The sequence below is a fragment of the Bufo gargarizans genome, unplaced genomic scaffold (assembly GCF_014858855.1).
Source record: "Bufo gargarizans isolate SCDJY-AF-19 unplaced genomic scaffold, ASM1485885v1 original_scaffold_2029_pilon, whole genome shotgun sequence".
Lineage (NCBI taxonomy): Eukaryota > Metazoa > Chordata > Amphibia > Anura > Bufonidae > Bufo > Bufo gargarizans.
This window is the reverse complement of record NW_025334609.1, coordinates 157,640-178,237: the sequence shown is the minus strand read 5'-3', so window position 1 is coordinate 178,237 and position 20,598 is coordinate 157,640. Positions and strand designations below refer to the sequence as shown.

General features: G+C 46.6%; 2 protein-coding genes across 4 annotated transcripts in view; both read left to right on the top strand.

The window, feature by feature from the left end:
• The window catches only part of MAP3K2 (mitogen-activated protein kinase kinase kinase 2), a 33,619-nt gene extending 13,443 nt beyond the window's left edge, over positions 1–20,176 (top strand). The window contains exons 5-17 of the mRNA XM_044274722.1: positions 3,570–3,669; positions 5,293–5,406; positions 5,593–5,692; positions 5,771–5,901; positions 7,199–7,278; positions 7,586–7,653; positions 7,976–8,068; positions 8,557–8,763; positions 8,934–9,082; positions 9,236–9,367; positions 9,449–9,578; positions 9,727–9,904; positions 10,437–20,176. Coding sequence (XP_044130657.1) covers positions 3,570–3,669; positions 5,293–5,406; positions 5,593–5,692; positions 5,771–5,901; positions 7,199–7,278; positions 7,586–7,653; positions 7,976–8,068; positions 8,557–8,763; positions 8,934–9,082; positions 9,236–9,367; positions 9,449–9,578; positions 9,727–9,904; positions 10,437–10,662 — 1,708 coding nt within the window. The 3' untranslated portion in view covers positions 10,663–20,176. The remainder of the gene's footprint in view (positions 1–3,569; positions 3,670–5,292; positions 5,407–5,592; positions 5,693–5,770; positions 5,902–7,198; positions 7,279–7,585; positions 7,654–7,975; positions 8,069–8,556; positions 8,764–8,933; positions 9,083–9,235; positions 9,368–9,448; positions 9,579–9,726; positions 9,905–10,436) is intronic.
• Positions 16,618–20,176, top strand: LOC122923876. Of its 3 annotated transcripts, none has more exons than XM_044274725.1 (2): positions 16,618–17,538; positions 17,790–20,176. In XM_044274725.1, the coding sequence occupies exons 1-2, from the start codon at positions 16,618–16,620 to the stop codon at positions 17,919–17,921; spliced, it is 1,053 nt and encodes a 350-aa protein (XP_044130660.1). In that variant the 3' UTR covers positions 17,922–20,176. The 3 variants fall into 3 exon arrangements, with proteins under 3 accessions (XP_044130660.1, XP_044130659.1, XP_044130658.1); XM_044274724.1 differs by having other exon boundaries at positions 16,618–17,717; XM_044274723.1 differs by having other exon boundaries at positions 16,618–17,753.
• Positions 20,177–20,598: the final 422 nt, after the last annotated feature.

Below are 20,598 nucleotides of genomic sequence, written 5' to 3'. Positions count from 1 at the left end.
GATGCAGACGGTTGTATTATCTGAACGGATCCATCACGGAGCCACACCAAAGATGAGTGTGAAAGTAGCCTTAGTGAAGGTTCTCCTCTCCGGCGTCACGATTGTACCGCCGCTGATCCCTCACATTCCTCAATTGTTGGTATTCACTGCACTTATCAATTCTACCGCATGACTGTGAGCAAAGGTTGCCCCACATGGGCTGCAGCTGCACACTGTGTCCTTCAGGGCTATTGATCCAGGAGCCACAGGACAATAGGATTATTTTCTTGCCAGTGTCAAGTGATAATTTACAAGCGGTAAGCTATGACTTATCAGAATAATTCTGGGATTGATGCAGCAGGAGATGTATAAAACAAGAAGAAACCCTGTTCCCAGAAGTATTTTGTACAGAAATGGGATTTGTATTAGCTCATTACCAGACCCTAAGTTAAGCTGGACTTGTGAATGCACAAACGCTTAAAGGAACCCTGCCGCCGGTGTCTCTAAGAGCTGCATGCAGTAAAGGCGGATGCGCCCACTTCAGCGCTGCGTCAGCTGTTTGTGAGGATTTTGGAGTCAGTATGGGTCATGTGATGCAGCCCAATGCCAGCAATGTGAGGAGCCCCGTGTGTTCATGAGATGCAGGCTCCATCCATCTCTGATCATCATCTTCTCCCTATGCTGAGTGATGGGGAGAAAGCTGTTAGTGAGCAGCGGATGGAAAAACATTTAATGCAAAATCTAAAACTCCATAAATGGCGCATGTTACATTTAGACAAAGCTTTTTAATGGGATGTAGATGTTACCTTATACTTCTAACCCAGGGGTGCACAACCTTTTTTGGTCTGAGGGCCGCATTGTCACAACGCTCTATTTCAAAGGGCTGCAAATTAAAAAAATGTTGATCATCGCTCATTTGTATCGGCCTATTACACAGGCTAATGTAAAGTGACCGTGGAGGAATGATCGCTATCGCAGTCATTCCTTTTTCATATGGTTATGTTGATTATTAGTAGCACATCACTGATTACACAGAGAGATGTGCGGCACGATTATTCCGGCCAGTTATCAGGAATGAGCGCTCCTATGGAGACTTGTTCCTAGTAATAACCTGAATATCTCGTAGTGTAACAGGGGCTTAGGGTACTTTCACACTAGCGTTATTCTTTTCCGTCCTAGGGGCGCAAGAACTTATCAGTTTTTTACTAATGCATTCTGACGTGAGATCAATCCGTTCAGGATGCAGTCAGCATGCTGCGGTTTTATCTCGGTCCAAAATTCTGGAACACTTACCAGAATGCCAGATCCGGCATTTTTTCCCATTGACATTCATTAACGCCGGATCCGACCCCCAAGTGTTCCGGCAAAACGGATCCGGCATTTCAGTCTGCGCATGGCTCAGACCGCAAAAAATGTGAAAAAAATAAATGCTGTTTTTCCGGATGACACCGGCATTTCAATGCATTTGTCATACGGTTTAGGATCCTGATCCGTCTGACAAATGCCATCGGTTTGCATGCGTTTTTAAGGATCTGGCAGGCAGTTCCGGCAACAGAACTGCCTGCCGGAATCCTCTGCCGCAAGTGTGAAAGTACCCTTAAAGGGATTTCCCAGTAAAAATGAATTTTTAACAAGTTAGTGCAGCATGACCCCTGAAACTGAAGAGTTATACTTACCTGCTCCCTGTGCTGTTTTTAGCAGTGCATGGCCATGGTTACATGTACATATCCAGCCAATCGCTGGCTGCAGCGGTAATGTGGCCCCAAGCAGCGTGTCACAGCTGAAGCCGTTCATTGGCTGGAGCGGTGTATGTGACCATGGCCATGCGCTGACGGTTGTAAAAGTGCAGGAACCGGAAGATGGAGGCAGAGGGGGCCAGTGCAAAGGACTACGGCGGCATGAAGCAGGTAAGTATGAATCTTCTGGTTCAGGGGCCACGCTGCAGGAACTTAAGTCATTTTTACAGGAAAAGTGGCGACATTTCCTTCCATCCTGCTTCCTATTCATAAATCAGCGCTTTCCTTTACTGCAGAGGATGGCGCTCCCTGGTTATTACCACCTCCTGCCGCCACTTACAGGCACCATGTAATAACCCGTAAGCATTTTCCTTTACTAGTGGGGAAAGCGCTTATTAGTAACACTTTTTAATAACCATTTAATAATTTTTTTTAATAAGACACTTTTTTTTTTTTTTTGTGGTTTACCGCACCTGGTGGACCGAACGGTTGTAACTTGTGTTGGGACTGCCAAAATTATTTTTGCAACAATTTTTCACTTGACACATAGGGCCTTATAATTTATATTCTAGTTTTATTTGGGAGAAACTGTAAAATACTTTTAAAGTATTTTTATTTATTTTTTTCAAATATAGCTCCTTTTATTCTTTAAATATGCAAACTGACACCAAAATAAATTATCATAATTGGTTCCCTATTTGGTGTCTATCCTTTACTTAATTTTTAATATATTTCTGCTACAAATATCCCCCAAGAGGTCATAAAGAGACCATTGGGGACAATGAACACTCTACTATTTTGCACGTTTTTTTTTTTTTTTTTTTCATTTATTTATATTTTATTTTTCAGTTTTTTTTATTATATATTTTTGCCACATAATGTCCCCCCAAAGGATCATGAAAAGACTGTTAGGAGACTGTAAACAGTCTTTTTTTTTTTTTTTTTTTTTTTTTTTTTTTTTTGTGTGGGTTGGTTATATTTTTTCCATATAATTTGTCCCCAAGAGGTCACTGAAAGACCTTTGGGGGACACAGACATTAATTTTTTTTTTATGGTTGGTACTATTTCCACTGTAACTGGTTCATCCAAATCAGCCTGCTGTGGGGGCTGAGCAGGGTCTCCTGACCCTGCAGCTGTGCACTCCTCTGCCCCCAAGCCAGGTCCACCCTGCAGAGAGCTCACAGCACTGATGCACTGCTTCTGCCTTCTCTGCTCCCCCGCTGTCACTGACAGCCGGGGACCCGTCCTGCTACAGTGCGGGAGCAGGAGCTGTAATGCTCCATCATGCGGTGCTGCGGGCAGAAACACAGCTGATCACAAGGAGGACGGGGGCTGCAAGCCTTGGCTCCGGGGGCCGCAGGTTGTGCACCCATGATCTAACCTAATATTAATAATCTTTATTTCTATAGCGCCAACATATTCGGCAGCTCTTTATAATCAGGGGATTCAAGTACAAGCAGAGTCATAAATAACATAGCAGCAAACGGGTCAACAATTCAAACAAGAGGAATGAGGGTCCTACTTGCAAGAGCTTACAATCTATGATAATTTAACTGGCAGAAATGCTGTTAGAATATAGGAAACATTTACCTTATGTTTGAATTAGCACCACCGGGCTGCAGCCTTGACATCCAATTTATATTGCTATCCTCGGCAAAACGCACACACTTTGGAAGCAAAACGCACACACTTGTCTATTTTCCGGATGCCGTTCTGCTCCCTTTCTGCTGTTTTTAGCTGCTGCTTCGTGACTCATTCTGGGACTTTATAAATGTGTTTTCTTCTCTGACCTGCAAGAACTTAAATACATGTGAAAGCAGAGACGAGGCTAATGCAATAATCTCCTGTTTCCAGGATCCTTCAGTTCCCCCGGCCGGTCTTGTTGGAAGACTTGTTCGCTAAAGCTAAGGTCGCCTTCGGGCAGTGCATGGATCTCCACTACAGCAATAATGAGGTAAGGAAAGCAAGAAAAGGAGTCATTACAGGTCCCGGTCCCAGTCTGATCCTCAGTGGTCGGCACTGTCACGGCCTGGCAGCTCCTAATGCCAATTCCAATAATTGTTTCAATTCCTCACAGTTTACACTATCTCTGCTTGCTGTCTGTGAGGAGAAACATACTTGTTTGCATTCAATGGCTCATAACATCCTAATCTCACATGGCCTATTCATGGCTGCAATGTATTGCTTTATGTTACAGGGTGAGGGCATATTGCTAGGACCATCACTTAATAATCAGTGGGGACCGACCCATTCATCCTAAGAATAAAGGGGGGTGTAGTGCTAGTTCAGTGCTGTGGCCCCTTCAGTCCTTCCCTACATTGTGCCCCCCCCCCCCCCTCCGCCCATGCCGCCATGCAGAGAAATGCAGCCCACCCATTCATATGAATTAGGCATTCAAATTCTTTTTTTTTGGGAGGGCGGGGGAATTTGCAAAGCTTAATGCTGCAGAATTCTGGCTCAGGATTTTGCTCCATTCGACAACCTGTGCCAAAATCTTGGTGCAAAATCAGCCAACCAATAGCCGGAGCCACTGTGATACGTTTGGTGCATCTGAGGTGTGAAGTGTGAGGCCGTGCAGCCAGTCAGTGTCTGTAAGATCCGGCGTCTGACAGAAAAAAGGGGGCACAAAGACGCGGGCAACTGTCCAGACCCCGGACGGCAAAGTTATAAGGCGGCTACTTGGTAAACGTTTCCCCTCTGCTTGTTTCCATGCACAGACTTCTCAGTGGGCACCGGTCTGTAGTCATTTTCTGGATATTGGTTTCTTTCAAAGCTGATCTGTTTGTGGCCATGAAACCTAATTAACCAGTTAAGTGCTCATCCTGAGCAGTTCTGAGGAGCATACTCGTCTTGTTTATTGCACTGGATAGCACGTGTGCCTGTTTAATTGGGAGCAGGGAAATGTCTGCAGCCCTAGTGCTGGAGACCGGAGGCATCTCTGATATCCACTGACAAAGCCTCATTCACATGTCCGTGTCCATGCTGGAATCTGTGAAAAGGTGGTCAGTGATGCCTGCGAAGGATCCATTTGTGGTCCATGTGTCCAGTTTTTTTTTTTTTCCTGTCCGTTTGTCATCCGTGCTTCATGGACACTGTACAGCTGAAAAATAATTTTCAAAGCATCTCTTTTTAATGATCCGTGAAACATGGATGGCATCTGTATTGCATCCATAGTTTTCACAGACCCGTAGGCTATAATGGGCGTGATGGATCGGTGAAAACGGACAAAATAGAGCATGCATCAGTGCTAAAACCACGAACCGTGAATACACGCGTTAAAACGAATGGGCACGTGTGCTGTCCTTGGAGAGCACGTACATGGAACACTGACACGTGAATGAGGAATACCGTTATCAATGCGGATTGTGGCATTTAAAAGGAAAGACTGAAGGTGCGTCACAGGGAATCTCAGTGACGTGAGCGAAGGCCGTACCTTTGGATAAACAGCCCATCGGTCTGTATATTTCTTGTTGTGAAGCTGTAATACAAAAAAAACTCCTATGGGGACTGAGGGGAAAAAAATTATGCAGACGAGTCCTCGGCCGGTCTGACCAGGTGTTGTCCCCCTTCTCTCTAGCTGGTGATCCCATTGAAAACCCAGGATGATCTGGACAAGGCGGTGGAGCTGCTGGACAGGAGCTCTCACATGAAGAGCCTGAAGATCCTGCTGGTCCTCCATGTTCACAGCCAGGTGAGAGGCTGCACGGATGTATATATACTCCATAATAAGAATTGGCTATGCATTCTCCTCGAACGTTGTCTACTCGTCCTCTTCTAGAAGAGGTTTCACTGTATTACAACCATGCTTCAGCCATTTTTGGAAGAGAATCAGATTCTGGGTATTAAGAGCTTATTTTTGTCTTCTTGACCTTTTTAGGCCACCCGCCTATGTGATATGGAGCACATGCCTTCCCTAGAAGATCTGGATAACACTGTGTTTGGAGGGACTGAGACGAAGGACAGGATGCCTATTATTGGTAGGTAGAGAAGGGGGCTAATGGTGCCGCTTGTCCAGACAGACGCGGATTCTTACTGTTATCATTATTGCTTCCTAGGAAATCACACCAGGGATAGGAGTTCTCCACCTCCAGGTTACATTCCGGATGAGCTGCACCAAGGGGTTCGAAATGGATCCTTCACAAGCATTAACAGCGAAGGGGAGTTCATTCCAGAGAGCATGGACCAGGTACACCATTCAAAACCCAATTTCTACTGGACTTCCAGACAGGGAAAAAATGAAATGTGTTCCATTGGACTACGTATGTAGGTGCAAGGAATATCTCTGTACAGTGGCTCCTGACAGTCTGTACAGCAGTGCACTTAGGTCCCTAGCCGCATGGCCATCATGTAATCCAGGCTATGTGCATTGTGCCTTTTTCATTTAGCCAATATAAAGGCTATGGACACCTTTTACGTGGAAAAAATGATTATGTACGTAACTGCAGTTTTCTTTAATTCAAGGTAACCAATAAGTTTCAGGCTGTAACCATAATTCCTTCCTTCCTTCCTTCAATCATGTTCAGACCCCCCAATGTTGTTTGCAACCCGCTGCTAGCTCATACTTGACATGTCCCCCTAGTAGTACATGATAGATCTGTGTCTCTCCAAGTAATGCTGGCTCCAGAATGCTGTCTGTGATCTACCCTCATTGGATCCCTTCCACTCTCTGAATGTATAACCTACTCCCCCTCCTTGCTGCTATCTCTAACACTGAGAGGAACAGAACTCTGATGGATTTCAGTTTCTGAAGCACAAGCAGCTAGGTGAATGACTTGCACACACTCTGCAGAAGCAAAGTGATAGAAAATATTTAATGAAAACTATTTAGAAAGCTGCTTAATTTTGTATTAAGGAAGCGAAAGCAAAGATGTCTATAGCTTGTAAGGACTCCAACCAGAGGCTATGTTTGGAAAGCACAGGATGAAGGGTTTATTCTCGCAATGTACACTGAACCAAAATATAATATATGCCAATTGCACGCTCCCTCAAACGTTGCGACTTCTGTGGCATTGTGCTGTGTGATCAAACTGCACATTTCAGATTGGCCTTTTATTGTGGGCAGTCTAAGGCACACCTGTGCAATATTCATGCTGTCTAATCGGCACCTTGATATGTCACACCTGGGAAGTGGGATGGATTATCCCGGCAAAGGAGAAGTGCTCACTAACACAGATTTGTGAACAATATTTGAGTAATGGGTCTTTTGTGTATGTAGAAAATGTTTCCGATCTTTGAGTTCAGCTCAACCAAAATGGGAGCAAAACCGAAAGTGTTGCATTTTTATATTTTTGCTCAGTGTAGATTTGTTGCAGAATTTCATCTGAATCGAGCTGGCAGAAATCCATGCACTTGCTGCAGAAAGATCCATTCAGACGAATGGAACTCATTTACTGTCACAAATTTCTGCAACGTGTGTAAATCTAATCTGCGGCTTGAGAGGAATTTCTGCTAATTCTCCTTTTGTGTTTATTTCTGCAATGTAGATGCTGGACCCTCTGTCTCTCAGCAGTCCTGAAAACTCTGGCTCTGGCAGCTGCCCATCTCTTGATAGCCCTTTAGATGGGTAAGTCGCATACAATATAGGACTATGTTCAAACAATGCATTTTTTGTCCAGATTTTCAGAAAAATTCTGATTTACTGTGGATTTCATTTTTTGCAACACATGACATAAATGCACCTAGAAATCCACAACTTGTAATGCATTCTCAGGATTTTCAGATCTGCAGTCCCCATGAGGCACAGATTTTTCTTTGCTGTCATATGATGCGGATCCACGTGGAAAACCTGCAGACTCGCTATGACCGGAGATGCCTTTTGTCACTCCCTGTTTCTGGATGACGCTGAATTGTGTTGATCTTCTCTTCTTTAGGGAAAGTTATCACAAGTCGAGAATGCCAAGAGCTCAGAGCTACCCTGATAACTACCAGGAGTTTTCAGGTGAGGCTCCCTCCTGTTACCTCTGCTCCTTAGATAAGCGGCACTTTGCACTGAATGACCGAAATAGTTGATGATCGTAAACAGAAGGTCAGGTTAATGATTTGCTGATAAGAAAGCAGCAGAATTCACTATAGAAATACAGAAAAAGAAGAGCTTGAGGTTTCTAGTAGTATTTAATAGTCGTTAATCTCATTGTGTCATGATCTGTATTTTATTTTCCTGTGGTCCATAACTTTACATTTACATTTAATCTGTTCTCCTTGTAAAACCACTGCAGCCAATGTTCTACTTTTCGGAATTATCTTCTACTCTGTTATTTTAGAATACGACATTCCAGTGTTTGAGAAATTTGGAAAGGGTGGCACGTACCCACGGAGATACCACATCTCATACCTTCATCAAGATTACAGCGATGGTGAGAGGAAATGCATTATCTACTCTTTAAAAGGGTTTTGTGTCCCCAAAGCCAACTTTCACTATGCCCTGGAGTGTTGTTAATGCAGGGGCAGAAATACACTCGCCTGCTCCATTCCAGGGGTACGGTCCCCTGCTTCCAGATGGGATCTCGTGCACTGCTGCCGAGATTCAGTGGAGACTTGTCCCTAAGCAACCCATGGCTGCTGGGTCATGAGTTGCTTGGGTAGACATCAACGGTGAAGCCAGTGAATGGCTTTAGGGACCAGGTGAGTGTCGTATTTATTTTATGTAGACCCTGTTCCAGGGCATAATAAAAATGTACTTTGGGGTTGAAAAATGCCTTTCAACTCATTCACGGAATTCCTGCTGAATGGGGATCCATTAAACAGCACTCGAACTGCTGGAGCTGTCTGTCACTAGAAATCCTCAGTGCTGCATTTTGTGGTTGAGCGTCACTTAACTGGCTGTAAAATGGCTTATTTTCAGGCCGAAAAACATTTCCAAGAGCCAGAAGAACCCAGGGGAACAGCTTCCGCTCTCCAGTCAGCTTCAGCCCCACTGATCACTCCCTAAGCACCAGCAGTGGCAGCAGCGTTTTCACCCCAGAGTACGACGACAACCGGTTGCGGAGAAGAGGGAGCGACATAGACAACCCCACTCTGACGGTGATGGATATAAGTCCCCCCAGTCGATGTAAGTATTACACTGTGCAGACTGGAACCTGTGGCTATCCAGCATCAAGAAGTTACAATTCCTAGAAGTTGTAGTTGTAGTAACTGCTGGATGCTCACAATTTGCCCTTTGTAAGGTAACAAGAAAAAAAAAAAACAGACTTGGGCCTTAAATACCATGTTTCTTTTCAGCACCACGTGCCCCATCAAACTGGAGACTTGGGAAACTGTTAGGGCAGGGGGCCTTCGGCAGGGTGTACCTGTGCTACGATGCCGACACTGGGAGAGAACTGGCTGTGAAGCAAGTCCAGTTTGATCCAGACAGTCCGGAGACCAGTAAGGTAACCAGTAAATCTTCCACACAACCATTACAAACTGCTCCATCCTTTTTAGAATGGCATCTTCTGAAAGGACCTCCGGTGGATTTACACTTTAAAGTACAAAGAGGATGATTCAGTCAAACCCATAATAATTTACTTGTGTGCATCTTCCAGGAAGTGAATGCTCTGGAGTGTGAAATTCAGTTGCTGAAAAACTTACTTCACGAGCGCATCGTTCAGTATTATGGCTGCTTGAAAGATTCCCAGGAGAAGACGCTCTCTATATTCATGGAGTACATGCCAGGGGTAAGTGCCAGTGTATTCTAGGCACCTACTGCCACTGGGAGACTGAAGCTCAGAAAACCTAACCTACTTTCTTGTCCATAGGGATCAATAAAGGACCAACTTAAGGCGTACGGAGCACTTACAGAGTTTGTGACACGGAAATACACCCGCCAGATCCTGGAGGGCGTCTATTATTTGCACAGTAACATGATTGTACATAGAGATATTAAAGGTGGGTTCTGAGTTGATGGGTCATTTAGTTGTACACCTGCTCAGGGGCAGTGACTTTGTATTATATTATGTGGCATTTAGTTTTTTTTTGTTTGTGATGGGTATTAAGGAGCTCCTATTATAACATGGGTTTATGTTTTACCCCTTAGGAGCTAATATTCTGAGAGATTCTTCAGGCAACGTCAAACTGGGAGACTTTGGAGCCAGCAAACGCCTCCAGACCATCTGCCTCTCTGGTACTGGAATGAAGTCTGTCACCGGCACGCCGTACTGGATGAGCCCAGAGGTTATCAGTGGGGAAGGTTATGGAAGAAAAGCAGATATCTGGTGAGTGAGAAATGGACATTTCCGAGTCTGAGGTCAACTAATTGTGAGACAAAGTATGTGTTTTATTCTGTAGGTACATAAAAGTGAATAAATGAAATTACTGATACTGAGTAACATCCTGTATTATACTCCAGAGCTGCACTCATTATTCTGCTGGTGCAGTCACTGTGTACATACATTACATTACTTATCCTGTACTGATCCTGAGTTACATCCTGTATTATACTCCAGAGCTGCACTCACTATTCTGCTGGTGCAGTCACTGTGTACATACATTACTTATCCTGTACTGATCCTGTATTATATATACTCCAGAGCTGCACTCACTGTTCTAGATAAAGTTTGTTATAGTTTTATCGGGGTGGTCCTGCTCGTCTCTCCACAGGGCTAGGGGGTCGGCCATTCACAGTGCTGTGGATAGGTGGGCATCTCTTTGCAGACACTGAACTTGCAGGGAATTGAGAATGCAGCTCTGTATACTATGTTGCAATCCCATAATTCCTTGAGTTTGTAATTTTATTATCTTTCTCAGGAGCGTTGGATGTACGGTTGTGGAAATGCTAACTGAGAAACCCCCATGGGCTGAGTTTGAGGCCATGGCCGCCATTTTTAAAATCGCCACCCAACCCACCAACCCACAGTTGCCAGCAAATGTATCAGACCACACACGGGACTTCCTGAAAAGGATTTTTGTAGAAGCTAAACTGAGGCCGTCGGCTGAAGAACTCCTTAGGCACACGTTTGCCCAGTGTCACTAGTGACTTCCCACCTCCGTTCAGCTCTTCCTCTTTGCTCCGTTCCTTCCTTCCAAAGCTGATGGCACTTTTACAAGCCGACTAACGACAAGAGAGATTGTCCCATTCCTCTTGATGATTGATTCCTCCGGCCTGGAGGTCTATGGTCTAGTGACGGTTGTGGCTCAAAACTCTTGTTTTTTTTTTTTCCCACAAGGTACAGCGACGTTACTCGGTCTAAGCACTTTAGAAGATTTTCCTTCCCAGTCAGGTAGAGACGGGAACCTTCTGGTACAAAAGAGGAGGAAAATGTTTGTGAAGGACGTGAGCCATCTGGCATGTGGCAGCTTTACAATGTGCCCGGGGGGTGGCACTGCTGGGGATCACAGCTGCTTTTCATTATTTAAGTGTTTGATGTTTTCGGTTCTCACTGTCGGTCTGATCGGTTTACGTCATGTGCATAAGGGAGCCCATCAGCAGGAAAGGGCCCCTGTAGGTTGCCAACATGTAGTCAGCCCCTCCTAACATTGAACCTGTGGTTGCTAAATAGTGAGAAGTATATGGTCATGTCACATGATTTGTCCTGGTCCCTGACTGGCAGGGGGGGGGGGGGGGGGGAATCTTGTATATATTTTATACCAAACACTTGCTTAAAGGGGTTTTCCAGGAATTTGATATTGATTACGGATCCTCAGAATCGACAATCGGTATCAAATCGGCTCTCACAGGAGCACCACCGCCTCCTTACAGCTTACCAAGCACAGCACCATCCATGGTGGTAGTGGCCGTGCTTGGAATTGCAGCTCGGGCCCAGTCACTTGAATTGGACTGAGCTGCGCCTTGGCCATGTGACCGTTGAACGTGACGTGACTGGCCTAGGAAGAGGCTGCAGCACTCGCAGGAGCGCCGTGACCTCTTCAGACAGCTGATGCGTGAGCGTGCTGGGAGTCGGGCCCCACTGATCAGAAATTGATGACCTATTCTAGGAATAAGTCCTCAATAGAAGTGCAGGAACATCCCTTTTAAAAATTTGCAAAAAGTATGTGTGCACGAGTCCTTATAAGTGGAATGCACCCACCAGGTTAGTGTAATTGGGGCCTTTTACAGATTCTTGCTGATGGTTTCCCTTGAGCTAGAGGCATTGACCTTCCTTTTTGCCCATTGATTTCAGTCCTATTTGTGGTCCCTATGCTTTCCTCACAGAACACAAAGGGAAGATGAGGCAGATTGATTACGCAGACTATCACCAAAAGTTCGCTACTAGATTTACACATGGGTTTGGTTGAAGCTGCTTTCTTGAGATCTGGGGGTCAATGGGTACACGTCTGAATGAAACTTGAATAACTGATGTTAAATTAGCGGGATTGTGCGTTCATCCTCTGTTCCACAAGGGAGGACGCCATCATGGCTGCCTACTGTCTTTTGTTTTTACATGTTTTGTCCTTTGTTTTTATCTTTGTGCTTTTGAGCAACCCCGAAGCGCTGCGCATCAATTCCAGACGTCTCCAAGGTCATCAGGAAGATTTGACTGGTCTGTGTGCGCGCCGTTTTATTTTCACCTCTGTGGTACAGGGTTTAGTATATTTCTCAGGCAGGTGGACGGCCTTAGCGGCTACACATTAGGGCAATTCCACTTTTTGATTTAAAAAAAATAATAATAATTTGTACCCTAATTAGTGATCTGTAAAAGTGTGAATAATGCAAGTGCGTTTATCAAGTGGGTTCTTAGTTGTGAGGCAGTAATTTTGACTGCATTTTTCTGCCAAAATGCACAGAAAATGTGTCCTTTTTATTCTCATCTTCTAAGGTGATGACTAGGCTGTGCTATCCCCTTATGATCACTAGAGGTCTAAACTCTGGGGCCCCATTGATTTTGTGAAAGAAGGAGCTGCAGTACTGAAATAGTGCTCCCGCTCACCTACAGGGGACTGCAGCTGGCCCTGCTCATTTGAATGAGGCCTATTGCACATGACCGTATGACTTTTTCGGTGTTTTGTGGTCCGCATGACATCCGTGTGCATTCCGTTTTTTGCGGAACGGAACATCTGGCCCCTAATAGAACAGTACTATTGTCCTTGTCCGTTATGCGGACAATTACAGGACATGTTCTGTCTTTGAACGGAGATACAAGTTTGTGTGCATAAGGCTGTACGGCAGTGGCCATCCAGGACTTTGCCCTGCAGGATAGAAGAATAAGGGGGTGACGGCACTAAGTCAGCACTGCTGTCCCCTTCATTCTCAGGATTGTGGGGTTCTCACTGTTTGTGAAGTGGCATCCCCTAGTAATGATGGTAATACCCCTTTAAGTACTGCACGGCGCCGTCCTGCTTTTTGCAGCAGCTCTTACGCCTGTCCTATAGAGAGGGGCCCCATCCTCTTTAGAGAACCAGGGCCCCCATTTAAGCAGTACTGTTATAGTGTCTTTGCCAGTTTGTCTCTCGTTGCAGTATTTGCAGGTTTTGGTACTTTTAGAAGCCATAATCGTGGAGCCCGGACTGCGTTTTCCTTCCTGTTAACCATTTATTCTGTTGCCCTATAACTGCAATTCATACAGCGAGGGGCACTAGTGTCCCCAAAAATTGTTATTGCCCCTTAGAAATTCCGTTGATCGTGTTGCTGGCACATTAGCTCCAAACAGTCCAGCAGCATGATGGTGTCAGCTGCGGGTCTCGTTACCGCCAATTAGTGCAGCCCCTTCCTGTAGCGAGCCGCCGGTCAAAATGCTGCCGCATCAACGTGTAGGCTGGGGGCTTGTCTCAAAAGCCATTCCTGACCCTCTTGGTCTTGAGCAGTTATTAACAGTGCCTTTTAACTTGTGTCCGTGTGATTGTGTTTTGTATCAATGTCATGTATGTGGTTTTTATGTGCACTCGTGTAAACATGTATGTATGTATATAGGTTATGTGTGTGTCCAGAGGTACGCAGATGAGATTCTCTATGGCTGTACGCAGAAAGTGCCAAATGTATATTCATGTCTGTACATTCCTGTAGTTCTTGGATTGTATCTAATCTGAATGCTTGAGTATTGCAGTGTATTCCTTGGGGGGGGGGGGGGGGGGGTCAGTTCTTTCTAAGTTAAAGGGGTTTTATGTACATAAAGCTTAATCATTGTATAATGAAAAGTTTTGCATTTCTCTAATGTTTCAGTTCCTCACCGTTTTCAAAGTCTGTGTTTGCTGTCAGGGAATGGAACATTCTTGTTTAAAGTCGCCCTCCAGGCAGGAGCTCAGAAATAATTTGTAATTTTTAACTCTGCTCCATTAGGGCAGAGCTGTGATCTGTGACTACAGCTTAGCTACAGTGCCTAACAGTGGGGTGAGGTAGTCGGAGACACACCCACTGTCTCATTATTGGCTGAATCTGCTCCTTGGCCCCTCCCCCTGCCAGATTAGCTGTTGTAGATATCCACATGCATAGAGGGCTTCTATTTAGGAACAGTGCTAGAATACGGATTATAACGTGTTTTTTTGTGTAGTTCGTTGCCTCCTGCTGTTCATATACTTGCATAGTATGGTGCCCCCTGGTGTTCATATACTTGCATAGTATGGTGCCCCTTGGTATTCAAATACTTGCATAGTATGGCGCCTTCTGTTTTGCATGTACTTGTATAGTGCCCCTTGCTGTCACAGTATATAGCAGTGTATACGTCCACCTCCAGAGCTGTTCACTGCAGGCCAGCCTCTGCAGTACATGGCAGTATAGCTGAGAAGACCCGTTCTCCAGGGGGAAGTAGGAAAGGACTATTTTGTCAGCTGCCAGAGGAGGAAGGAGACTGATTCTGCCCACAGGCCGTTCCCAGCAACACAGATTACCAGCAGCATCCTAGGGGACACATGGTGGCAAAAATTGGTGAAAAGGGGTATTTTATGCCAGAATCTCTGCAGTTGATTTTATCACAGTTATTACCAGCCTTTTCGGGGATCTCAACATGACCATGTTTTATGGGACTGCCCCGAGACCATGCTTTATGGCACAGCCCGGGTCCCAGCCCTGATACATTGCAGCAGGATATAGAGAGATTGGATACAATTGTAGCAAATCATCAGCTGTGAGAAGGTATTCGGTTTGTAGTGGCTGGATGTGAACAAGAATGTTCCTATTTACTCACAGCAAGCAGAGATCTTAAAAAAATTGATTTATATTAGAAATATGCAAAGCTTTTCATTAAATCGGAGGACTTTCCATATTTATGTTAAAGTGCGGCGTCCATAGACTCGGGGTAGAGTGATGGTATACGGCGCAGGCCGGACCAAACTCTTGGGTTTTGCTATTTACGGTACTTTATTTTTTATTTTATTTTTTACTCCTTAAATGCCAAAGATGTGTCATGTATGTAACAGAATTATTTACTCCCTTTTGTGTGGTTCAGGTCTCATGTAAAACCTTAACCCCCTCATTAGACATTACAGGAACTGCCGGCAGCCATATCTTATCAGATCCCACCAGACCCTCAAGTAACAACTCTGCTACTGCCGCTGGGTGAGCTGGTCCCAGGCTCCATAGGAATGCTGTACTGAGGAGGGGAATCGCACCGACTCAATGCACCATTTTATTTGGTGATACAAAGGCCATAGCCAGTAAATCCCACCTCTCGGACTCCAGTGAGGAGGGTGTCATGTGGTCTGCCTTGGCTCTGCCGAATTGCTGGGTCCTCCATGGAGGGCAGGGGCATACAATTAAGCCATTTGGGCCGTTCAGTGGGTTATAGGGAGGGTTCATCAGGGTTATTGCTGCTCAGTTGGTGTTCAGGTCTGGCAGGTTCGGGATCACCCAGGTTAATATCTGATATTTCCTCTGTCATGATCTATGTTCGGTGCCCCAAACATCCACCAGTCCACACCGTCAGTGCCTGACCAATATCAGCCAGCAGTGGCGGGCAGTACCTAAAACGGGGGAACAGGTTACATAGCTCAATAAATGAACCTGCTGCTCAGGCGAAGTGCAGACATCTTATCTACAGGATGGGTGATAAATGTGTGATTGCTGGGGTCCAACTGCTGTGACCACAAGACTGGGGCCCGAGTCCATTTTGTAAATGGAACATGTACACACTTGAAACCACCGCTCCAGTTGCTTCTGTGGGACTGACCGAGATGGCAGACGCTGTAGTCAGCAGTCCCATACACACTGTATGGAGTGGCGCTCATTTATGTGCTCCAGTCACACAGAGGACTCGTGGTCCTAGCGTTTGGGCCCCAAGTGATCATACATTTACCCAACCCCTTCATGTTTTAAGGACCCACTTCTCACCAGACTATTAAAATGCCTTATGATTCTGAATGAGCTTCTGCTCTGGTGTAATCGACTTTCTCCTTTGCTCTTTGGCGCAAGAATATGGAGCCAGACGCATGTTCATCTGACTGGAGACTGACTTGCAGTATGTAGATATCGAGACCCTACTGTGGAAAGTGATAGGTCAGGGTTCAGCAATTTCCAGTATTGCAGCTGTTGTGAAACTACAAGTCACAGCAGGCACACTTGCTTGGCTGTTATCGAAAGTCCCACAGAAGTGCATGGAGCATGTTAGGAGTTGTATTCTCACAACAGCTGGAGGGTGCTGAACGCTATAATAGGCTAAGGCTGGGGTCATACATCCAGAGTCCGTATTCTAGTCCTGACTGTGTATTTTCTGACCTGAACTTGCAGTATTATAAGGATCTATGAGTTGGTCATTAAACCCGTCTGAATGTGTAAATCTGATACAGATAATTAAGTGCATTTAATACTGCAAAACCTAAGCCCAATGAGTTACTAGTAAAAGCATAACTGTTGTCTGTAGCCTAGACTGCACAAGTGGATGCAGCTGCTGAGGAAGATGCAGAGGCAGGAGTGGATGCAGCTGCAGGGGGAGATGCAGAGGCAGGAGTGGATGCAGCACGCGGGGGGAGATGCAGAGGTAGGAGTGGATGCAGCTGCAGGGGGAGATGCAGAGGCAGGAGTGGATGCAGCACGCGGGGGGAGATGCAGAGGTAGGAGTGGATGCAGCTGCAGGGAGAGATGCAGAGGCAGGAGTGGATGCAGCTGTTGGGGAAGATGCAGAGGCAGGAGTGGATGCAGCTTCTGGGGAAGATGCAGAGGCAGGAGTGGATGCAGCTTCTGGGGGAGATGCAGAGGCAGGAGTGGATGCAGCCGCTGGGGAGATGCAGAGGCAGGAGTGGATGCAGCCGCAGGGGGAGATGCAGAGGTAGGAGTGGATGCAGCTGCTTGGGAAGATGCAGAGGTAGGAGTGGATGCAGCCGCTGGGGAGATGCAGAGGCAGGAGTGGATGCAGCCGCAGGGGGAGATGCAGAGGCAGGAGTGGATGCAGCTTCTGGGGAAGATGCAGAGGCAGGAGTGGATGCAGCTTCTGGGGGAGATGCAGAGGCAGGAGTGGATGCAGCTGCTGGGGAAGATGCAGAGGCAGGAGTGGATGCAGCCGCTGGGGAGATGCAGAGGCAGGAGTGGATGCAGCCGCAGGGGGAGATGCAGAGGCAGGAGTGGATGCAGCCGCTGGGGAAGATGCAGAGGCAGGAGTGGATGCAGCCGCTGGGGAAGATGCAGAGGCAGGAGTGGATGCAGCCGCTGGGGAAGATGCAGAGGCAGGAGTGGATGCAGCCGCTGGGGAAGATGCAGAGGCAGGAGTGGATGCAGCCGCTGGGGAAGATGCAGAGGCAGGAGTGGATGCAGCTGCTGGAGAAGATGCAGAGGCAGGAGTGGATGCAGCCGCTGGGGAGATGCAGAGGCAGGAGTGGATGCAGCCGCTGGGGAGATGCAGAGGCAGGAGTGGATGCAGCCGCAGGAGGAGATGCAGAGGCAGGAGTGGATGCAGCCGCAGGGGGAGATGCAGAGGCAGGAGTGGATGCAGCCGCTGGGGAAGATGCAGAGGCAGGAGTGGATGCAGCCGCTGGGGGAGATGCAGAGGCAGGAGTGGATGCAGCCGCAGGGGGAGATGCAGAGGCAGGAGTGGATGCAGCCGCAGGGGGAGATGCAGAGCAGGAGTGGATGCAGCCGCTGGGGGAGATGCAGAGGCAGGAGTGGATGCAGCCGCTGGGGGAGATGCAGAGGCAGGAGTGGATGCAGCCGCAGGGGGAGATGCAGAGGCAGGAGTGGATGCAGCCGCAGGGGGAGATGCAGAGGCAGGAGTGGATGCAGCCGCAGGGGGAGATGCAGAGCAGGAGTGGATGCAGCCGCTGGGGGAGATGAAGCAGTACGTGATTGGCGTCTTGCAAGCCTGGGCTCATCTTCCTATATTTGTCAATTGCATTTTTTCCTTTGTCAGCACGCTGCATTATGGTAAATTTTAGATAAATATTTATTTTTTCCTGCTCCATATTCCAGGTGACCAGGGAGAGTTTCGTAGCCAGCACTGGCATTGGCCACAGACCGTGGCTCGTGCTGACAATGTTGTGACAGATTGAAGTTACGTCATGACGCGGCTTGTCAGGTCTTTTGTAAACCATTGTATAGTAGAAAAGGTTTGACAACTGTGTCATTTCCTTTTTGTGGTTCATTACCTCATTGGTTGTATTCTGCTTCCTGGCAATGAATAGAATAATTTCTTTTTCAATGTATTAACGTAAATCACAGTAGTTGGTCTTCTGCTCACGCACCCATTGCTAATAGAGAAGAATACGGCGCATGGCGAGAACATAGGCCTGCACATGGCGTGCTGATGGGACCCGCTGCGCTGCTGAACATGGCATGGCCTTGCTTTTGAGCTGGACTAGGCTTACATATGCCACAATACAATGAAAATATGGTACTTGTGTAGTTCTCCCAGTAATTCCACAGCTCAGGGTTTGCTCCAGTTGTGTGCAGCCTAGACACCCCTGTGTGCGCTAACTACATCTGTCACACAGGTCTCTCTCCTGTCCTGATGATTTGCAACAATGTATCGGCCATCCAGGCTGGTTACCCCACAGATGATTATTTAGACTGGATACAATTTGAACAAACCCTCAGGTGTGAGGTATTGGGTTAGGATGATTTTTTAAAGGGGTTCGTCCCCTTAATGGTGAGACCTGCAAAATGATAGCATACTTGCCTGGTACATCGCTGTTTCCTGGCTCCTTCACTCTCTGTCCTTGGCTGCCTCGCTGGGGCCCCCCGCTGTCCACATCCACGTTGATGCAGCAGTGGTGACCTCTAAACCCCTCCCCTTGTGCCAGTGGGGGAAGGCAGGTCACAGCTGCAGCCAGCGATTGACTGCAGTGGAGGACCTGAGCAAGGCTGGGGAGCAGCTAACTATGCTTCTGTTTTGCAGGTCTGCAAACCCCTTTTAAGTCCTAGTTCTCATTCACTGACTGAAAGCAGAGGTCTTGATACTGATGAGGAATTACCACACAAAATGTTTTAGAACCCGCTGAACTTTTAATTAAACCATGCTTAAAGGGTTTTTCACCCCACTCGGTAGCATCTGGTACCTGATGAAAGAATCCTACTCGCCCGCTCTGTTCTGTAATCTTCTGGCTGGGATACGGTTGCGGTCACATGCCTCTGCAGCCAGTGACTGGCTTCAGTGATAACATTTTCCCAGGCAGCATGTCACATGAGTAATATGCTTCTTGGGGGCGCATCACTGCTGAGGCCAGTCATAGGCTGCAGCAGCCCACCCGACCCCGTCCCTAAGTGAAAAGAGGCCAGATCCTGGAGCACCCATCTAAGCTTTATCTACATAAGAATAGATGACCTTTCCCCATAAACCCGTGGTCGCTCGCCTACTCCGCCCATCCCTGTCCTCCGTTATGAAGCAGTTCCACACGTGATTGTACGCCGGTCGTCAGGCACTATATATAGTATATATATATATATATCTATATAAATATATCTTACTGTACAGCATTTTTTAGTCTGTAAATGTTTTGCACATTTTTTAAAGATTTTTCTTTTAATTGATACATTGATTGTAAAACTTGGAGCAGCTGCAGATGTGTGCGTGGAAGCGTCTGTGCGATGTACTACTGTCTGTGCTTGTCAAACATGGAGATTTTAATATACTGAGCTACTTACTCGCTTCTGGGTGTTCTTATACTGTACCTTCTTATTATGTACTGAAGCTTATTATACCTTTGCTGGCACGGGGTGGGGGCTGGGTTTTATATATAATAGACATTCTTGAGACTCTGTCCCTGGAGAACACAAGCCCCTTTTATATCCTCCTCATCTGCAAATCCCCAGGCAGACTCTGGGGTGGTCGGCACCACAGGAACAGCGCCCTCATGTGGCGGGGGCGAAGATGTTCTCCCGAGGCAGATCCTCTGTGCGCCGCTGTGCCAGCAACATGTTCTAAGTGACCTGTCATAGTAAAGAAACATAATCGACTTGAATACATATTATATAATGTGTCTGAGGCTGGATCCAACACTATTTTGTTATGTTTTATGATGAATTTTTTTATGACTGCCCCACCCCCTTCTATTTCTTACTCCTGATGGAATGGTTGCACTTGAACAAATGGCTTCTATGAATCGATATCATAAGAGTTAGAAATCCGACATGCAGGCGCCTCCTGTCCAATTGTGTTTATTAGCATTAAATAAATTCGGTTTTATCCCCCTTATGTGCGTAATGTGGTAATGGCTGGGAGCATGGAGGCGGCTGAGGTGTCAGATTATTGGGCTCTAGTACTCCCCATCACTGTATACATTGACCTCCCTGGAGTCCCTCAGGCAAGTTCATACAGGAAAATACCAATCATTGGCCATCGATGAGATGGCGGACTGCTGCAACCAGCCCTCCGCCCGGGCCACCATGGATGTCAAGACCGAAAAAGCACCCGATAAGGAAGAACGGGACCGAGATGGATCACAGTGTACGGTAGAAAGCTTGTGACTGTTGGTTAATAGACTGACGAGGGGAGATGCTGGTCATGCAGGATCGCTGACTCGTAGTGATCCCATAGAAATTAATGGGATCGCCACAACAGTTGTAAGAAATCCAATCCATTTATTTCTATGGGATCACCAGAGATCCTGACCATGA